Source organism: Aspergillus niger (assembly GCF_000002855.4).
Source record: "Aspergillus niger supercontig An08".
Lineage (NCBI taxonomy): Eukaryota > Fungi > Ascomycota > Eurotiomycetes > Eurotiales > Aspergillaceae > Aspergillus > Aspergillus niger.
The window spans coordinates 1,693,466-1,710,440 of NT_166524.1; the positions used below are offsets into that span (position 1 = coordinate 1,693,466).

General features: G+C 52.8%; 8 protein-coding genes across 8 annotated transcripts; 5 read left to right on the forward strand and 3 right to left on the reverse strand.

The window, feature by feature from the left end:
- Positions 1 to 44: 44 nt before the first annotated feature.
- An08g07080 (uncharacterized protein) lies at positions 45 to 1,219 on the forward strand (the record flags this gene model as incomplete). Its single annotated transcript, XM_001392786.1, has 2 exons — positions 45 to 306; positions 375 to 1,219. The coding sequence occupies 2 exons, from the start codon at positions 45 to 47 to the stop codon at positions 1,217 to 1,219; spliced, it is 1,107 nt and encodes a 368-aa protein (XP_001392823.1).
- A 1,351-nt stretch (positions 1,220 to 2,570) lies between these two features.
- On the forward strand, positions 2,571 to 4,192 carry An08g07090 (uncharacterized protein; the record flags this gene model as incomplete). Its single annotated transcript, XM_059749166.1, has 3 exons — positions 2,571 to 2,885; positions 2,935 to 3,167; positions 3,202 to 4,192. 3 exons carry the CDS (start codon positions 2,571 to 2,573, stop codon positions 4,190 to 4,192), a joined length of 1,539 nt encoding a protein of 512 aa, XP_059601196.1.
- Positions 4,193 to 5,080: 888 nt separating this feature from the next.
- Positions 5,081 to 6,040, forward strand: An08g07100 (uncharacterized protein; the record flags this gene model as incomplete). The annotated part of the gene is made up of 1 exon (XM_001392788.3): positions 5,081 to 6,040. The coding sequence occupies one exon, from the start codon at positions 5,081 to 5,083 to the stop codon at positions 6,038 to 6,040; it is 960 nt and encodes a 319-aa protein (XP_001392825.3).
- Positions 6,041 to 6,354: 314 nt separating this feature from the next.
- On the reverse strand, positions 6,355 to 9,724 carry An08g07110 (uncharacterized protein; the record flags this gene model as incomplete). Its single annotated transcript, XM_001392789.3, has 6 exons — positions 6,355 to 7,311; positions 7,363 to 7,544; positions 7,592 to 8,619; positions 8,909 to 8,919; positions 9,254 to 9,525; positions 9,700 to 9,724. 6 exons carry the CDS (start codon positions 9,722 to 9,724, stop codon positions 6,355 to 6,357), a joined length of 2,475 nt encoding a protein of 824 aa, XP_001392826.3.
- A 259-nt stretch (positions 9,725 to 9,983) lies between these two features.
- An08g07120 (uncharacterized protein) lies at positions 9,984 to 12,235 on the reverse strand (the record flags this gene model as incomplete). The annotated part of the gene is made up of 3 exons (XM_059749167.1): positions 9,984 to 11,822; positions 11,853 to 12,059; positions 12,113 to 12,235. The coding sequence occupies 3 exons, from the start codon at positions 12,233 to 12,235 to the stop codon at positions 9,984 to 9,986; spliced, it is 2,169 nt and encodes a 722-aa protein (XP_059601197.1).
- Positions 12,236 to 12,318: 83 nt separating this feature from the next.
- Positions 12,319 to 13,033, forward strand: An08g07130 (hypothetical protein; the record flags this gene model as incomplete). The annotated part of the gene is made up of 2 exons (XM_059749168.1): positions 12,319 to 12,457; positions 12,666 to 13,033. 2 exons carry the CDS (start codon positions 12,319 to 12,321, stop codon positions 13,031 to 13,033), a joined length of 507 nt encoding a protein of 168 aa, XP_059601198.1.
- Positions 13,034 to 14,954: 1,921 nt separating this feature from the next.
- An08g07140 (hypothetical protein) lies at positions 14,955 to 15,305 on the forward strand (the record flags this gene model as incomplete). Its single annotated transcript, XM_059749169.1, has 1 exon — positions 14,955 to 15,305. The coding sequence occupies one exon, from the start codon at positions 14,955 to 14,957 to the stop codon at positions 15,303 to 15,305; it is 351 nt and encodes a 116-aa protein (XP_059601199.1).
- Positions 15,306 to 15,652: 347 nt separating this feature from the next.
- On the reverse strand, positions 15,653 to 16,678 carry An08g07150 (uncharacterized protein; the record flags this gene model as incomplete). The annotated part of the gene is made up of 4 exons (XM_001392793.3): positions 15,653 to 16,088; positions 16,145 to 16,248; positions 16,303 to 16,475; positions 16,534 to 16,678. The coding sequence occupies 4 exons, from the start codon at positions 16,676 to 16,678 to the stop codon at positions 15,653 to 15,655; spliced, it is 858 nt and encodes a 285-aa protein (XP_001392830.1).
- Positions 16,679 to 16,975: the final 297 nt, after the last annotated feature.

Here is a 16,975-nt window from a genome sequence, read left to right on the forward strand (position 1 = left end):
CGCCGCGGAGCTCCAACTTGAGCTTCTCCATCTCCTCCTCGCCAATGTCCGCCTCGCACATCCCCAACCTGAACACCCTGCGTCGCGGCGGTGGTCGCGGCCGATTTCGAAGTCGCGGAGGTGGCCAGACTGGTGATGCAGGCCACGGGTCTCATGGCGCCAAAGACCGCGTGGTGCAGGGCACCGACAATGACGCCAGCGTCTCCCGCCTCAGCGCCGTGAATCTGGGATATCTCGATGATGTCTACGCTCCTGCATTGACGCCTCCGGGCATGGAAACCCGACGACTTCCCATCATCAACAGAGGTACTTTACCTTTAAACAGATACCATTATTTTGTTTTCCCAACAGTACTTATCGTTTAACCATCATAGGTACCTACGTCCGCACCACTGCCATCGACCGCCTCGTCACCCGCTTTCTGAACGCCCATCCTTCTCACCCCAAGAAACAAATCATCTCCCTGGGCGCCGGCACCGACACGCGCATCTTCCGTCTTCTTTCCTCCCCTACCTACGATGCATCGGATCTCGTTTACCACGAGATCGACTTCCCCGTCAACACTTCCGCTAAGATCAAACTCATCCGCGCCGCCCCTCTCCTCCAACGCGTCCTCAGCAGCAGCAGCAGTGACACGGTTGAAATCTCTCCAACCAACGACGCACTCCACTCGCCCTCCTACCACCTCCACCCCCTCGATCTCCGCAATCTACCCACCTCCCCTGCCCTCCCAGGCCTCGATCCCACTCTCCCCACCCTCCTCCTGTCTGAGTGTTGTCTCATATACCTCACCCCCAGCGAAGCCAGCTTGGTAGTCCGCCACTTCACAGAAACCATCTTTCCGGCGACCACGCCGGTAGGGTTGGTTCTGTATGAGCCCATCCGGCCAGACGATGCGTTCGGGCGCACGATGGTGGCGAATCTAGCCACGAGGGGGATTCAGTTGCAGACATTGCAGGAGTATGCGTCGCTGGGGGCGCAGCGACGGAGGTTACGGGAGATGGGATTGGACGGGGGGCAGGCGGCAGCAGATGTAGATTTCATCTGGGAAAGGTGGGTGAGTGAGCGGGAGAAGGAACGGGTGGCAGGGTTGGAGATGTTGGATGAGATGGAGGAGTGGCAGTTATTGGCAAGACATTATTGTGTTGCATGGGGGTGGAGGGATGTTCCTGGTGGAGTGTTTGAGGGATGGAGGGAGATGGAAGGGCAGGAGGAGTAAGAGTATAGTAAGTATAGTAGTAGTGTGCGTCATACGTGATGGCTAGCTAGCTAGTTAGTTTGTTGTACCTAAGTAGTTCCCTAGACTATCATATAATTATTATATATGAATGAAAATCCACGTTGAACGCTTCGGAGCGCACAGGCCAAGGGGCGAGAAAGAGGAGAAGAAGTGGAATCCTGATGGAAAAAATGGCAGTCCAAGCAACGTGCATGCAACCACCTCAGGACCCCTGTCTATTGAATTATTATTATTGACAATTATTGCCTGATTTCATGGTACTCGACAGGGTATAATGGCAGTTTGCCTAGCAATCATTTCATTCGTGCAATCAAACCTGACGGTAGATACGAGCGAACGAGCAAGCGAGAGACAGACTAAACATAGACTATTGCCTAAGCTAGCACTGTAGCTCCCCGCCTCTGTGTACAATTGGCTTGCGTCTCCCCCTTTTTCAAACTGCCAAAGTCCGTGCCGGTCAGTGACTGAGACTAGCTCAGAGGCAGAGGCACTGACTCGATTGGACTCGAGCACTACTTTCTGGCTTATACTGGAATAGGATGCTGATCCGGTCTGGACGTGTGCTGATCGTGATGTCTTGACTGGGAGAGGAAGGGAGTGGTTGAGAGTTTGTCCCGTGTCATATTTCGTAGAGTTGAGTTGACTTGACAGCAGGCAATAATTATAGATTTGAGCTGGATAAGATTTAACAGAAATTTCTGTATACTCTCTATCCCCCCTCTCTGTGTCTATACTGTATCCTTTGCGTGAGTGATCCCACCAAGTATGGAAGAGTGTCTCAAAGGGTCCACGGACCCCTTATCCATCCATCAGGAACAGTACGGTAACCTACACTATTCCACTATCCCCAAAGAAGTAATCTACGGGGGGTATTCCATGAACTGCCGCAGTGCAAAGGCCGCTGATTGGCGTGACCCCCTGAGCGGGTCATGCCTGATTGGGATCGAAGCTTTAAGGCTATCCACATTGGGTAACCCGGGGAGAGCATCACTTTCAGGCTACTAGCAGTAGACTAGTAGTCTTCTCTAGTCCTGCTGGCTGGTGGTTGTGGGTTTCTCTTTTCTCTTGTCTTTTCCCTCGTTCTTCTCTCTTTCTTCTCTTCTTTCTTTCTCTGCTTCGGTCCAGTCTCTCGTTCTTGTCTTTACTGACCCTAGTCTTTCGTTTCGCGTGGTCTGTCGTGGTGTCGTATCAAATGATTATTATTATCTTCTAACCTATCCCTCTGCCTATTTGCTATATATCCCCAAAACTGACCCATACATATCACATCTCTCCACCTTTGGTTACATATACATACATTCATACATACATATACACCTCTCATACAACAATGAAGGCCACTAGCGCAACGGTGGCTTTCCTAGCCATTGCTGCTGTCCAAGCAGCCAAGCACGCCCATGACCATGGCCACCACCGTAGCCATCGCTCGGTGGATAGCCCCGTGGTCAAGAAGAGTTCCTCGTGTCAGTTCCCCTCCGGGGCTGGCTTGATCCCCATCACTCCCCACGAGACCAATGGTGGTTGGGCGATGAGCCCTGATCAGGAGTGCAAGCCTGGCGGATATTGTCCGTATGCTTGTCCAGCCGGCCAGGTCTCCATGCAGTGGGACCCGGAGGCTACTTCGTACACCTACCCCATGTCCATGGTAAGTGCTTCTCCTGGGAGAAATCTGTGACTCGCGACTGATGAGATAGAATGGTGGACTGTACTGCGACGAGAATGGCGAAATACAGAAGCCATTCCCGGACCGTCCCTACTGCAAGGACGGCACAGGCGTCGTCAGCGCGAAGAACAAGTGCAAGGAGCAGGTGTCTTTCTGCCAGACTGTTCTTCCGGGCAATGAAGCCATGCTGATCCCCACGCTTGTGGAAGAGCTGGCTACCCTGGCTGTTCCGGATCTGAGTTACTGGTGTGAGACTGCGGCGCAGTATGTTCTCTATTGCTCTTTTTTTTTTGGTGAGAGGACATGATACTGACAGTACTAGCTTCTATATCAACCCTCCGGGATACAACACCGAGACTGCCTGTGTCTGGGGTACCTCTGAGAACCCCTACGGCAACTGGTCCCCGTATGTTGCCGGTGCCAACACTGACGGCGACGGCAACACCTATGTGAAGCTCGGATGGAACCCGATTTACCTAGAACCGACTACCCCGTTCCGCAACGAAGTCCCTGAGTTCGGTGTCGAGATCGAGTGTGAGGGAGACGGCTGCAATGGACTGCCATGCAAGATCGACCCATCCGTGAACGGCGTGAACGAGATGACTGGCGACAGCTCAGTGGGTGCAGGCGGTGCATCCTTCTGTGTGGTGACGGTGCCCAAGGGCGGAAAGGCCAATGTCGTTGTCTTCGACAAGGACGGCGGTGACTCTACCAGCGTGCCGGTGTCCAGCAGCAGTGTTAGCAGCGTCGTCGTGAGCAGCAGCGCCAGCACCAGCAGCACCTCGACCAGCAGCATCGTCCCTACTACGAGCAGCACGCCGACGAGTGTCAGCACCAGCACCAGCACCAGCACCAGCACTAGCACCAGCACTAGCACTAGAACTAGCAGCAGCACCCCGACCCCGACGCCGTCCAGCACTACTACTACTATCTCCAGCACCACTCTCAGCTCCAGCTCCACCATCAGCACCACCAGCTCCAGCAGCATAACTCCCCGGCCCACCCCCAGCTGGACGCCCTCTTCCAGCTGGAAGATCAGCTCGAGCGCAGCACTGAACTGGACCGTGTCGGCTAGCTACACGTACAAGCCACACGTGATGGTGGAGACGGGCTCCTCGCACACGCAGCCTGTAGCTGCTGCTGCTGTTGCCAGTGAGGGCTCGAGCCAGACGACTGGAACCGCTCAAGCAACGCAGTCAGCGGTTGTGACGGAGGGAGCTGCTGTCAGCACTGCCGTGTCGAAGCTGAGTCTGATTGTGGCAGTTCTTGGAGCCATTGTCATGGTCTAGACAATAGACCATGTTGACCATCATACCGATCAACTGTGTCGGTTGCATACTCACTCACCATCATCACTTTTCTTGGTTCACTTCTGATAGGCACCTTTTTCACACTTACACTTATACCCTTATGATTGACGTTCTTGTATATGCTTGATTGATGAGCATTTATCGATAATGTTTACTGTTAATATAGTCATTAATTTCCTGTAAATTCCAAGTGCCACTTAGCACAGAGTAGAGGTCGAACAGTCCCCATTCAAAAACGAGCTTCCATCTGTAATTCAAATGAGTAGCAATGCAATCATTAAAGAACAGCCACCTAGATCTGAAGAAACTTGATAACCACAAGCAAAGTGGAGTAGCGTTGAACCGAAAGAACACAAAGATGCAGCCTGTGTCAATGCCAAAGCGGGAACAAACCAATCGGCCCACCTCCACTTCCACCTCCACTGCCTAACATCATCATCGTCATCTCCTCACCACCTCTCCCACCACCTCTTAACTCCCACTCACTCCCACAGAGAACCAGCACAACACAACCAAGATGCCTCCCTCACCACAAACAGTAAGCTCTCCATCCCTCCCATCCCTTCCACCCTCACCCCTCAATCCACCACCCTCACCAACCCCCTTCCCCTCCCCTCCTCCCCCCCGCACCCCTCCAACCACACCCCCCAAACTAACCACCCTTCCCTCCCAACCCATCAGGCAAAACTAACCAGTACCCTCCACCTCCTAATCCCACGCCTCCGCCTCCTCCAAAAGAAAGACACCGCCAGCTCCGTCGTCCAACGACGGGACCTCTCCACCCTACTATCTGAGAACCGGTCTACGAGCGCGCGCATCCGCGTCGAGAATGTAATCGCGACCGACACCGCCGTGGAAGTCATGGAGATGGTAGAACTATACTGCGAACTGCTTCTCGCGCGCGCGAATCTCCTCGATCAATCAGCCTTCGGGGAGAAAGGCGCGCGCGCGAGAAGTAGAGCCAGGGAGGAAGCCCAGAGACAACAACAACAACAACAACATGCCTCGACCACTGCGTCATCATCATCTGCTGCAGGGAAAAGTTCCTCCGGGTCGGGGTTCTCGTTCTGGGGATTCGGTGGTCGGAAACAGACACATCATGATCCGCGACCAGAACCGGAAGTACCAGGTGGGGAAGTAGGAGGGGAAAAAGAAGGCTACATTGATCCGGCGCTCGATGAGGCCGCGGCGGTGATATTCTACTCGTATGCGCGGTTCCCGCATGATGTTCGGGAGATGACTATCCTGCGGGGATTGCTTACGGATAGATGGGGGAAGGATTTTATGATGCTGGCGCAGGAGAATAAGTTGGAGGATGTGAAGGTTCCGGAACGGTTGGTTAGAGGGTTACGTGTGAAGCCGCCGTCGGAGGAGTTGGTGGAGAGTTATCTTGTGGAGATTGCGAGGGCGTATGGGGTTACTTGGCCTGATGGGTCTCATGATGCGCCGGAGGGGGATGTGCCGAGTTTTGTTGATGAGGGGGCGGGAGGGGATGAAGGGGATGATGGTGGGGAGGATGATGAGGGGGATATGAAGTTGCCGTCTACCCCGAGGAAGATTGGCCAGTCTGGTGATAGTGAGGAGGCGCGACGGGCATCCGAGACGCTGGAGTTGAATAAGGCGACGCCGCCGCGGGGGCTATATTCTGAGGGAAAGAGTCCGGTGAGTGTGGCACCGCCGGGGCCCAGGGTGGATAATTTGCATCCGAAGGTGAAGGTGCCCGGGGAGGAAGATGTGTCTAAAGAGGCCAGCAAGTCGAAGCCGGCGAAGAGTGACATACCCGAGTTGGATGAGTTGACGAGACGGTTTGCGGCGTTGAGACGGTGACAGGTGACATGCACAATCACTCTACATCCATACTTACGACGGTTATGAGATTTCAGCACGAGCAAAGCAACTTCTATTAGATGCATGCATCCATCTATCTATCCTCTCTGTTCTCTCTTTTGTCATCCAATGCATAATGTAACAGCAGGTATAATATGTCAACAGCAACCGCTCACAATCCCAGAAACCAGTAACAATCCAAAGCACACGTCCGGACACCGCTATGCAATGGGTCCATTATATATATGTACAAGAAGCAATTCAAACGCCTGTGCAGTGAAGTATGAGATGAAAATAAAAACAAGCAAGATTATTTAGTCCCGCTCTTCTTCCTCGCCTGGAAGGAAGACTTCATGTCCGGAACCCTCGTAGACAAAAATGGCTGCGACACAGCCAAATACCGACACCAATGCAATCAGCCACCAGGCAAATCCGACCATGCCCATCTCCAGACCGTAGCCGTACCATGATCCGGAAAAGATCGGTCCAATGGTACGGAACGCCGAGGACACAGACTGGCCGATGCCGTGGATGGTGCCGAGCACGGACGGGTGCGGAGAGCAGTTGTTTAGAAGGATGATGGAGGTGGGAAGAGTAAAGGTTCGTGCGGTCACTTGCAGGAACAAGACCACAATAATGGAGAACCACACCCATCCGCCGTTTGCCTGGCCCGGCGGGGGTGCGGACGACGGAGCAAGAGCAATGTACGGCGCGAATGCATACGCCAGAGGGAAGAGGGTCAAGAAGTACTGGTAACTCTTGGCCGTACCCAGACGGTTGTTGATACTGGGGTAGATGGTGAACTGGAGGAGCATTCCAATCACGCCGAGAATGGCAGTAGCGAAACCAACACTTTGCGGCAGCATACCCAAACCGCCAGTGAAGATGAAGGGCAGTCTCTGGACCGGGCTGGCCGGGTCGTTGGCATCATAACGCGGAGTAGAGAGGAAAAGCAGCCAGAGGTTGTTGAAAGCACCCATCTGAAAGTCGAAGAACGCCTGCGCCAACAGCGTGCACAGCACGTTCTTGGTCCAGATCCGGCGGAAAGGCAAGGTGCGAGCCTGGCGGCTTGTCTTGGTCGCCTTCTCTTCCATCTCGTAACTTTCGGCCGGGTCTCTGCGGTTCAGCAGAGGACCAGCCTCGTCGTAGTCCGCGAACGGCAGCCTCTGGTACAATGGAGAGTTCGAGGGAACCACTGCCCGAATGCCGCGAGCAAAGATGCGCATCGAGAACACGCCCAGACCGGGCTTGCCCTTGCAAGCTTCCAGAGTCTACAACACCCATTAGCAGTGCGCATAGCCGACATTAGCAAAATGACTTACCTCTTCGAGACCGATGGCGACACAGACCGCAGCAAACGTCAGGAAAATGGCATTCGCCAGCATGGGCAGCGCATACGGGTAGCGAATAAGCCACTGCACACCGTCGGCGCCTCCAAAAGAAGAGTCAGGACCGAAGAGTCGAGGATAAGCCTTGACCGGATCAGCCAGCATACCACCCATCACTAAACCGTTAGCTTGTAGCCACATACATCACGGAAGATGTACCTACCCGGTCCGAACAGCGCAGCGACATTAAACCCGATAGGCAAAATCAGGAACGCGCGCGAGTGGTATTTCTTCTCCTTGACATTCTCCGCAATCATGGTCCGAATAATACCGACTGTTCCGTTGATGGCACCGCCAAACGAACGCCAGAACACGGCCTGCGCGAAAGACGTCGAATAGGCAACACCCAGACAGGACAGTGCGGTACCGATAAGACCAACCAGCAAGACGAATTTCCGACCACCCCATTCTGCATCGGCGACACGGCCCCAAGGGATGGCTGTCGCAAACTGCGCGGCGGTAAAGGCACCCTGGAGGATACCGGCCTGGGTGGAGACATCGGCGTCGGAGAGGTTCTCATCGAAGGATTTCAGTTGGTAGAACATGTACGCCTGCAGGGAGGCAATCTGAAGGAAGTCGAAGACACGGCAGAGACCCAAGAGAGCCAGCTGCCCTTTGCGCGGAAGGGACATCCATGTTACCGGTGCTGGACGAGGCCGGGGAGCCGACGAGTCGGCCAGTTCTTGAGGTTGTAAGAGCGACATTTGTGGCTGGCTGTAGGAATGGGAGCGGCTGCGAGCGTGTCCAGGACCCCAGTCGAAGGAGGTGTTTCTCATGGCCATGTCGGCGTGCGAGCGATGGTCGTCGGAATCGTCGTCGTAGCGGCCGGAAGAGCCCTCAGAGACGTCGGCTAATGAGATGTTGGATTCTCTGCGACGACGTTGTTGAGAAGAGGTAAAGTCCGCGGGGTCGGGTTCGCCGCCTTGATCGTGACCGGATGTCCAGGAAGTAGCTCGGGTATGACGAGCATTCCGGCTCTTGGAGGATTGGGCGAAGGAGGAAGAGGTGGCCGAGAGGGGGTTGGGAGTGGCCGCTGGAGTAGAGATGGCCGAGGAAGGGGTGGTGGAGGAGAGCGATAAAGAGGGTAAGGACGGACGCCCGGCGGTTCCTTGAGAGCCGGATTTTGGCGCAGGCATTGGAGAGTTACCTTTTGGGGGCGGGCGGCGAATGATGATAGGGCAGCCCACGGTACTGGAGGAGAAACAACTGAACTACTAGAAGGAAGGGAGGGGCCGGACCGGGGCTTGCTTGGTGGTTGGGTTTCGGTCAGGTCAGATCGGATCCACGAAAAGAGAAGAAGAGAGAATGAGAGACTGGAGAAGCAGCAGTAAGAAAAGAAAGAGAGAGAGAGAGGAAGAAAGGAATGGAGGGGAAAAGGCAGAGAAGATCGTGAAGAGACGGAGAGAAAGTCAGTCAAAGTCAGTCAAGACCATCAGGAGAACTGCCGTACTCAGTAAGAACTGGGAATTACTTTACTTACTGTCGGATGTACTGAACAACTGATTGTTACTGAATGGAAAATTAATGAAGTATACGCCCAAAAGGGAAATATCCATGAAATTAAAAATAAATCGAATAAATTAAATCTTTTTCTTTTTTTTTCTTTTTTCCCTCATTCGGATCGGCAGCGATTCCCCGAGCTTGCGACGACTCTTTCGTCGGTTCTCCACCTCAACTCGTCCGTTCCTTCCTCGTCCGGCCTTTTGGCGTCTTGGCACTCATTTTATCCCCCGTTGAATATTCCTCTTTTCTTTTTTCTTTTCATTTTTGTTTCGACACAATTCTGAATACCCACTTTTTCCTCTTTCTCTTGCTACGAACTAACGAGGATGATACTTCCACTGTAGTAAACTAAATAGTAAACTAAACCCATCTCTTCCCCGGCTAAACTGACCCTCACCAGCGTCTCATCCAGACGACCTGGATCTTTTCCTCTTCCCGTTACCTTGAAACAAATCCCCATCCATGCGCCAAAACATTCTTCTTTCAGAAAGTGACTACGTAGCAACTTCCGACTTCGACCAGCTGATGTGGATGGGGCTGGGGAAAACAAACTTTTTTTCTTTTGGTTTTTACTTCTAAACGAAGTTATGCAGGCTGCGTCAGACGTCAGACATCAAAGCCTTCAGGTCAGCTTTCTGGCAGACGTACGCAATTCGATGCGTAGATAGATAGGATTGATTAGTAGCAAGTGACGGAAGTTGACATGCAGTTCGGTTGTTGGTTCGGGGCGCGTCCGCACGAGTCAGTTTCTTCCTGTCAGCGACTTACTTTTCTCGTTGTCGGCGTCATCCATTTCTACTGTGTTATTGCCCGTTGTCCCGTTGCCGGTTTACTCGGCTTTGTGTATGTATCGTCAGCCGATGACCGTCCCGTGTATTATCCGCTGTATGGTATGGTTTGTAGTTACTACTAAGTTAGATTGTATGTTTGAGATGAGGAAAGGGATTGATCATGTCTTGTCTATACATATATCTAATATTCATCTTTATATTCATGTATATAAGCACATCAATGTTCACACTTATTATAATGTTTCCCAAAACGGGAATTATCTATCGCGCATAATGTCCATCCGGTCGCCAGGACGGACTCCGTTGTTCTGCCAACGGAAAGTACCGCGGTGGCTCCTGTGACTTCGTCCAGCGACGCCAATGCCACCACGGGGTCTCCGATTCCGTCCAGGGCTTGGACCTCTCGACCCTATCTACACTCTCCGTCGATGCCCTCTCCTTCACCCGGCTAAATTGCTGCTGGCGCCGGTATATCCGCATAATGGTATAGATAGCCACGATGGCAACGACAAAGCCGAAGACCGGGGCGATCCATCCCACGTTGTTATCTAGATTGCGATAGTCAGCGGGGTTACTCTTCCTGCCGTCAGCGGGAGTCTGCTTACCATAGACACTCTTCAGATTGCCGGACCCGCTCTCACCGTCCTCCGAATCATCCCCGGTCTGACCCCAATCGAAGTGCGCATCGGGGTGACCAGGATCGACCCAAGGGACGGTGTTGATACCCGCTGGGGGAATCACAGGTCCAGCGCCCTCCTCGCCAGGCATTCCATACGTCTGCGCATTCTCACATGATTCCCTACCACAGTGGCCCTGCAGATCGGGCGACGGCGTGAAAGTAAACATGCTGCGCGACTTGCCCAGAACCTTGCCCTCCACATCCACGGCCTCCGCGTAGGTCCATCGGTAGAAGTGTGGTGCCGAGTAGCTTGTCTCGAATCCCCTCTTCTCTACCTGCTTGATGAGCATATAGGGGCCGGTCGAGTTGGTCGCGCCGTAGAACCGCCAGTACTTCACCCGCGTAGCTCCGTTCCAGCTGACATAGAACGTCGTCGGGGAGAAGGTGTCGATGGATTGCGAGTACGTCCACAGAGCCGGCACGTCGGTAGGCATTCCATCCCACTCGAACTTTTGCGCCCGGTAGTTCATGATGCGATCCTTGTCGATATAACCCCAGAGCAGCACGTTGCCTTCTTCGTCATGTTCGGAAACATAGGCGTTGTTACCCCACCCAATGAATACGTTCTTGTTCGGAAGGACCTGCATGTTACCCTGACTGGAGCTGATCATGGTCTTGCCGGGAGGGGAGTAGTCGTGGAGCTGGGTGGCGGTGTTGTCCTGGTGGTCGATAAGGATAATCATGCCCGAGGAGAAGTCATGGGTGCGGTTGAACCCATTGAACCCGTTGTTGTATAGAGACAGCAGAGTGTGGGTGGAGTTTTCACCAAGCCACCGCGCATCGTGCTGCTGCGAGAAACTGAAGTTGATGTTCTTGAACGTGGGATGCGCCCCATGCAACCGCCAGATGATGGATCCATCCTTGCCGGAGATCTTGTAGATCGCGCACGTGTGGCGCGAGGAGATCAAATAATCGCCGTCAGCGTTCTTATCGATCGAGTTGATATGGAAGTAATCCCAGGGCGAGCGCGGGTCCAGCCCAGTGCCCGACGTATCCGTGTGACTCGGCCAGGTGTAGGCGTCCGAAGGGTCGACGTGGTCGAGGGACTTCCACTCGAACAGAACTTCGTTGGTCTCCACATCCACCTCCTGGAAGATACTCTCCATCACCCATCCCATGCCGGACTTGACGTTCCACGGGGACATGTCGAACTGTCGCTGCTGGTACACTGTCATCAAGGCAGTCTTGCCGTCATTGATAGGCATAAATTCGTGCATATCGCTGGATGCCATGCCGCCTCCGGGAACCACGGTTCGGACGATGCGATAGTGGTCATCCATGATGACTCCATGACCTCGGCAATACCCATTCTGCTGAACACCCTGGAAGAAACACAAGTGATCCTTTCCCTTGTACTTGCACACGTGCATGCCGTGGGCATTTCCGGGGCCCGAGTTACCCCAGCCGCTCCAAACTAGGTTCTACAACGGGGTCAACATCATACAACACACTTGGGCAAGAACATCAGAAGCATACCCCCTCATCATCATAGATATACGGGCCGGAATTGGACGCTTCGTACGGGCCGACAAAGATGTAACCCGGACTAAGCTTGTCGGGAACTCTATGTTCCAAAGTAAGGACTGGGGGATAGAGATCGGGTCGCTGCAGGTGGACGTTGAGACAAGGTTAGCGATCCGGGGTGGCGAACATCTTGGCTATTATTGCGTGCAAGAAAGCTGCGATAACGCTAAAGCGAGGCGCAACTCACAGATTTGAAGACCGAATCGATCTCGGCGACGACAGTCTGTAGGCATGCGAGTAGTAATAGCGCCACACAGACGACTATGGAGGACGGAGCCGATCCTCCGGCGATATGAGTGAAGAGCACCATGGATTCTTTACATCACTTGCTCGGAGTGAGCTCGGAAGTTGATAGGAAGATCGAATGAGCGAGAGGAGAGAAAAGAGAAAGGAATGTCGATGAAAGATGAAAATAAGGATGCAGATGGCGAGAAAATCCCACAGTCAATGCAGGGCCACCTGATCGGGGTGTCAAGGTATGTACCGAAGTATGTATACAGGGATGAAAGAATGGGGGGAAGGTTCGGGGAGAGTAGGGGAAGGGATCAGCGGTTGATGATATAAAGGGAGGAAGAGAGGGCGAGAGGGAGAGATAGAGGGAAGACGAAAGCGGCGAAACAAGGACCACAGGACGCTTCTCGACTTTCTCTCCTTCTGTTGAATCCTCTTTTTCCCTCTGCCTTTTTTTGCCCGCAAACCCCCGGGGGATAACGTTTTGGCAATCCTGCTTTATGCTTCAGGCTGGCCACAGTTCGTTACACCCGATTTCTTCGTTTCGCCGGTGGAGTCGTGCCAAGCCCAGCCAACGTACGATGACACCCAAAGTGGATTAGCCACAGCGAGCCGGAGTTCTGGAAATGTAGTGACTACAAACCGTGATTGGGTGATCGGGCGGGGACAGGATAAGATCCCCACCCCGATCCGGCACTGGCTGTTCATGTTTATTGCAGTCGTGCAGCAGGGATGGAGAAATATCTCCATACCTCAGAGGCACCGTCTTAGGCAAGAAGGTCCATGTTGGCATGGCATACAGAGTTATTCAACATGTGTTGGTCCATACCGACATATGACAGATAAAGACTCGGTCTGTCAGAGGATGTTGTTCTAAGGCAGACAGTAATAGGAAGATAATTGCCGTGTGATTTCATCCAACTTTAATCGTCATCACGTTGCGAAAGATAGACGATCTTGTGGCGCATTTGGCACTTGCCTCGTAACTAGGAAAGTTGTCTATCCTAATGCTTAGTTCGGGCACTTATTTTCAGAACACGTTGAAGTACTACGTAGACATGACCACCTCCTGACCATCCTCATTTTATCTCTTGGACAGAGCTTAATCCTTGTGTGTATAGCACCACCACAACGAAGCACTCCAACGAATCCTAACCAAACAAATTATAATAATTACTATCCCACCACACCGAAATAAAGGATATGAAAAGCAACGATTAGACCCCATCTTCTCAGCTCACAGCTACGGCGTACTAGTAGACTACCAACTTGCGGAGAGAGAACATACGTACCCCCTCCACGTAGTACATCCCCCAACCCCCATCTAGTCCAATCCACGCCAGTCCTCACATCCCAACTACCACAAATCACAGCACCGATTGAGGGCACTCCCTACTTACCCTTCCAGCTAGCTAATAAACGCAGCCGCCCACTAGATACTTAGATCCTCCCTGAACCCTTCAAATAACACCACTAATTACTCTTACTACTAGTCAGCGGATCAAGGAATAGATAAAGATAGATACACACACACACACACACGCGTAACCCATTACCGGGGGGTATACTTACATCCGTACCGACCCGGTAAACCATGGAACCAGTTGACCCCCGGCGAAATTGGTTGTGTTTCGTTAACGCCGAACCTAACACCCAATCAGGAATAGTCGCCACGCTGCCACAGGCAAAATTCATGAATAGTTAGTTATGTCCAGGGCCAGACCAAGGGGAACTGAGAGGGGGGCCCATGCCGACGCCACGTCACGCCGCAGTTGTGGTTGGAGCAGGAGAAGAAAAAACACTGGTGGAGTTGCGAGGGGAGGAGATTCTCCACTCATTTAGTCTGATTGATTGATTAGTTGATGGGCTGGGCCTTTGCACTAGGTACCTGTCTAGTGAGGTAGGTAAGTTATTTGCCGGGCCGGAATTGGGAGTGCTAGTCAGGGCTGTGGTAGGGGATAGGATTCTTGATTCTCAATTATCTGGTAGATAGTTGTTGCTTGGAGAGTACTTACTAGATAAGTGGTTATGCATGTGGCTGAGAATGTCGTGGCTGGCTGGTTGTATCTTAACATTGCAAAAAGAGACAGTCACGATTAGTCATCGGATATGAAAGGATGAAATGAACAATGGAGACAAACCCGACAATAAACAGGCCCGAATAGCTTGGCAGAAATCCAATAGTCCCAAACAGAAGGAACAGAAACAAAAGCACTAAACGAATACGGCACCGGGTCATGGGTCACACAGACATCGAATCCTGGCGCTTGCAGAACATGTACTTTCCTTATGCTGCATTGGATGCATCACAATACAACACAACACTCTTACGTAGATAAATTTAGACAGGTTCATAAGCGCTGCACTCTCATCTCCGAATCCTTGGCTGTATCAGCGGAACTCTATTATTAGCCGCCGCCACACCACCCCTTTTGTCGCAGCACAGCTTCAGTTTAGGCGGCGGAGGCGGCGGGTGTAGGAGCCGCTCATTTTTGAGAGTCATGGCTTGCATAACTTAGTAACCGACCAGCTAGTTCACTGATTAGCTAGTAAGTCGGAGATTTTGATTGACTTATGCTGGGCTCATTGGTTTATGCTCCACGTGCTGCTCGACATTGCGCATAAGGATATGTTGCACTTTGTTGTTGTTGTTGCCAACTGGCAATGAGTACGGGCTCATTGGTATGGGTGGTTAATTTCCGTTATGCGCTGGGCGGGCGCCCTGTGCATGCACCTTGGTCAATAGATCTGCTGTAAGCAAGCCTGAAGTACGCGGAGTTAAGAAAGTCAAGTATGTGATGAATAAACATCAACGCTCTACGTACTACGTACTCGCTTACCGCCAGGCTCAGCTGGCATACAAGGCTGGGCTGGGAACCGCGCCGCCGAGGATGTGCCAAGCACAACGGGCTCCAAGTCGCACAGCCCATGTCAGCAACCGACCGCCATGGCCTTGTAGGGCGCGCGACAACTCCCTATGCAGGCCAAGACGGATGCTCGGCGCCTTCCACCGTGCGAGGGTGAGGGGTGATGGTGGTTGGAGTGGTTGGCAGCGACACTGCATGCCGAGGCTCGCCTACAGATTACCTACACATTACGAACCCCGGCCAAGAATACACCACACGGAAGCAGCCATGCTAATAGGCTAAATAATCTATATTCATCTCTCGTCGACTCCATCCACGCCAGGCAACAAGAATCCAAGACCGGTCCCTGCGCAACAAGTCTAAACAACATAGCCCAGAAATTTCCCCCCACTGTAAGCCATAGAGCGAGAAACCCAGCCAAGAGCCAAGGAAATAGCAGAACATCAGTGCACCCAATATTAGCAACAAATACCCCTGAGAAGGCGGTACGTTCATCGGTATATATCAACATGAGAAAAGCAATTTTGGGAATAATTAAGGGAAAATAAAGCATCCACCAGCAACATTGGCGCCCAGCGCATGCTGCAAAGGGGGAAGGAAAGAAGGAAAGTTCGAAGCAAGAAGCGCATCTACCGAGAGAAACGCTTGAAGGCCATGGTGGCAACCAAGCCCGTCGCCAGCAGAGCACCACCCATAGTGACAGCCTGCAGAGCGGCGTTCAGCATCTGGCGCCTGTTGCGGCCGCGGCAGCGCTTGAAGAAGTCGGCCATGTCGTTACCGCGGGGGAAAGGAGTGTCGGGGACCTCCTCACCCAGGAACTCGCAAAGCGGGCCCCAGCCCTCGCCGATCTTGTACTCGAGGAGCCTCTCAGGAGGAACGAGGCTGCGGACCTCCTCAACGTGGTCAAGGTAGACCTGCTTGCCCTTGTTGGGGAAGTCGCCGCGGAAGAAGGTCTGGAAGAACTTGTTGAGCATGGGGTAGTACATGCTAGCGGCCCAGCTGAAGTTCGAAACGAACTTGTGCTCGGGGTCGGAGACACGCCACCAAACGGTCTTCATGACGGAACTGCGGAAAGGGATTAGACTGATGATCTTTATATCTCAGAACGGAGTATAACGTACGCATGCCACGATTCAACATCACGGGTGGTCAGAATGACCTTGGCGTTGGGGTAGGCTTCGATCAGCTCCTTAGCAAAGGCACAGGCAGGCCAGTCACAGACGGCCTTTTGGAAGAGTTAGCGTGCGAGTTCGTTGCGAGCGATCTAATAGCGACCTACCTGGCAGTCTCCCAGAAGCTGATCCCACTCCTTTCTACCGAACTCGCCGACACCGTCGTACTTGGCAGCGAGAGCATCGTGCCACATCAAGCAGTCGGGAGGGTTCTCCATACTGGCGGACATCATGTGGTAGGTCTTGACGTAGCCCAGACGTTCGAGGGCAATGCGGAGGGCTATTCACAGAACCAGTCAGTCATGTAATCCGTCGTCTGCCTCCCAAGTAGAACCTACAAGCAGTTCCGGTTCTTCCCACACCCAGAGCCAGCACCTTCATGGGAACGGTGCGGTGGCACTTGCGGCGGTCGATGCAGGTGTCATCGGTGAAGATATCAGTGATAGGCTGAGGAGCCAAGTTGTCGGCGTGAATCAAAGACATGATGGACTATAGGTGATATAGGTGTGTGGTTTGAGAATAGTAATGCGAACTGGATGTACTACCCGGGGCTCGCTGGGGGTGTAGTGTAGTGTAGTGTAGTAGTAATGAAGGTGTAACTCTGCAAGGGACCGCTGGTCGCAAAGGAAGGAACAGGTCTTAAAGACAGCAGACGAACTGAATCCAACCAGAGGAAGACAGACGAGGATAGAGACAAGAAAAAGAATGGAAGAGAGAAAGAAAGAAAGAAGTGGATTCCAGAGCAGGCGTTGCAGAGATTAAAAGGAGCCCGGGAGTAGA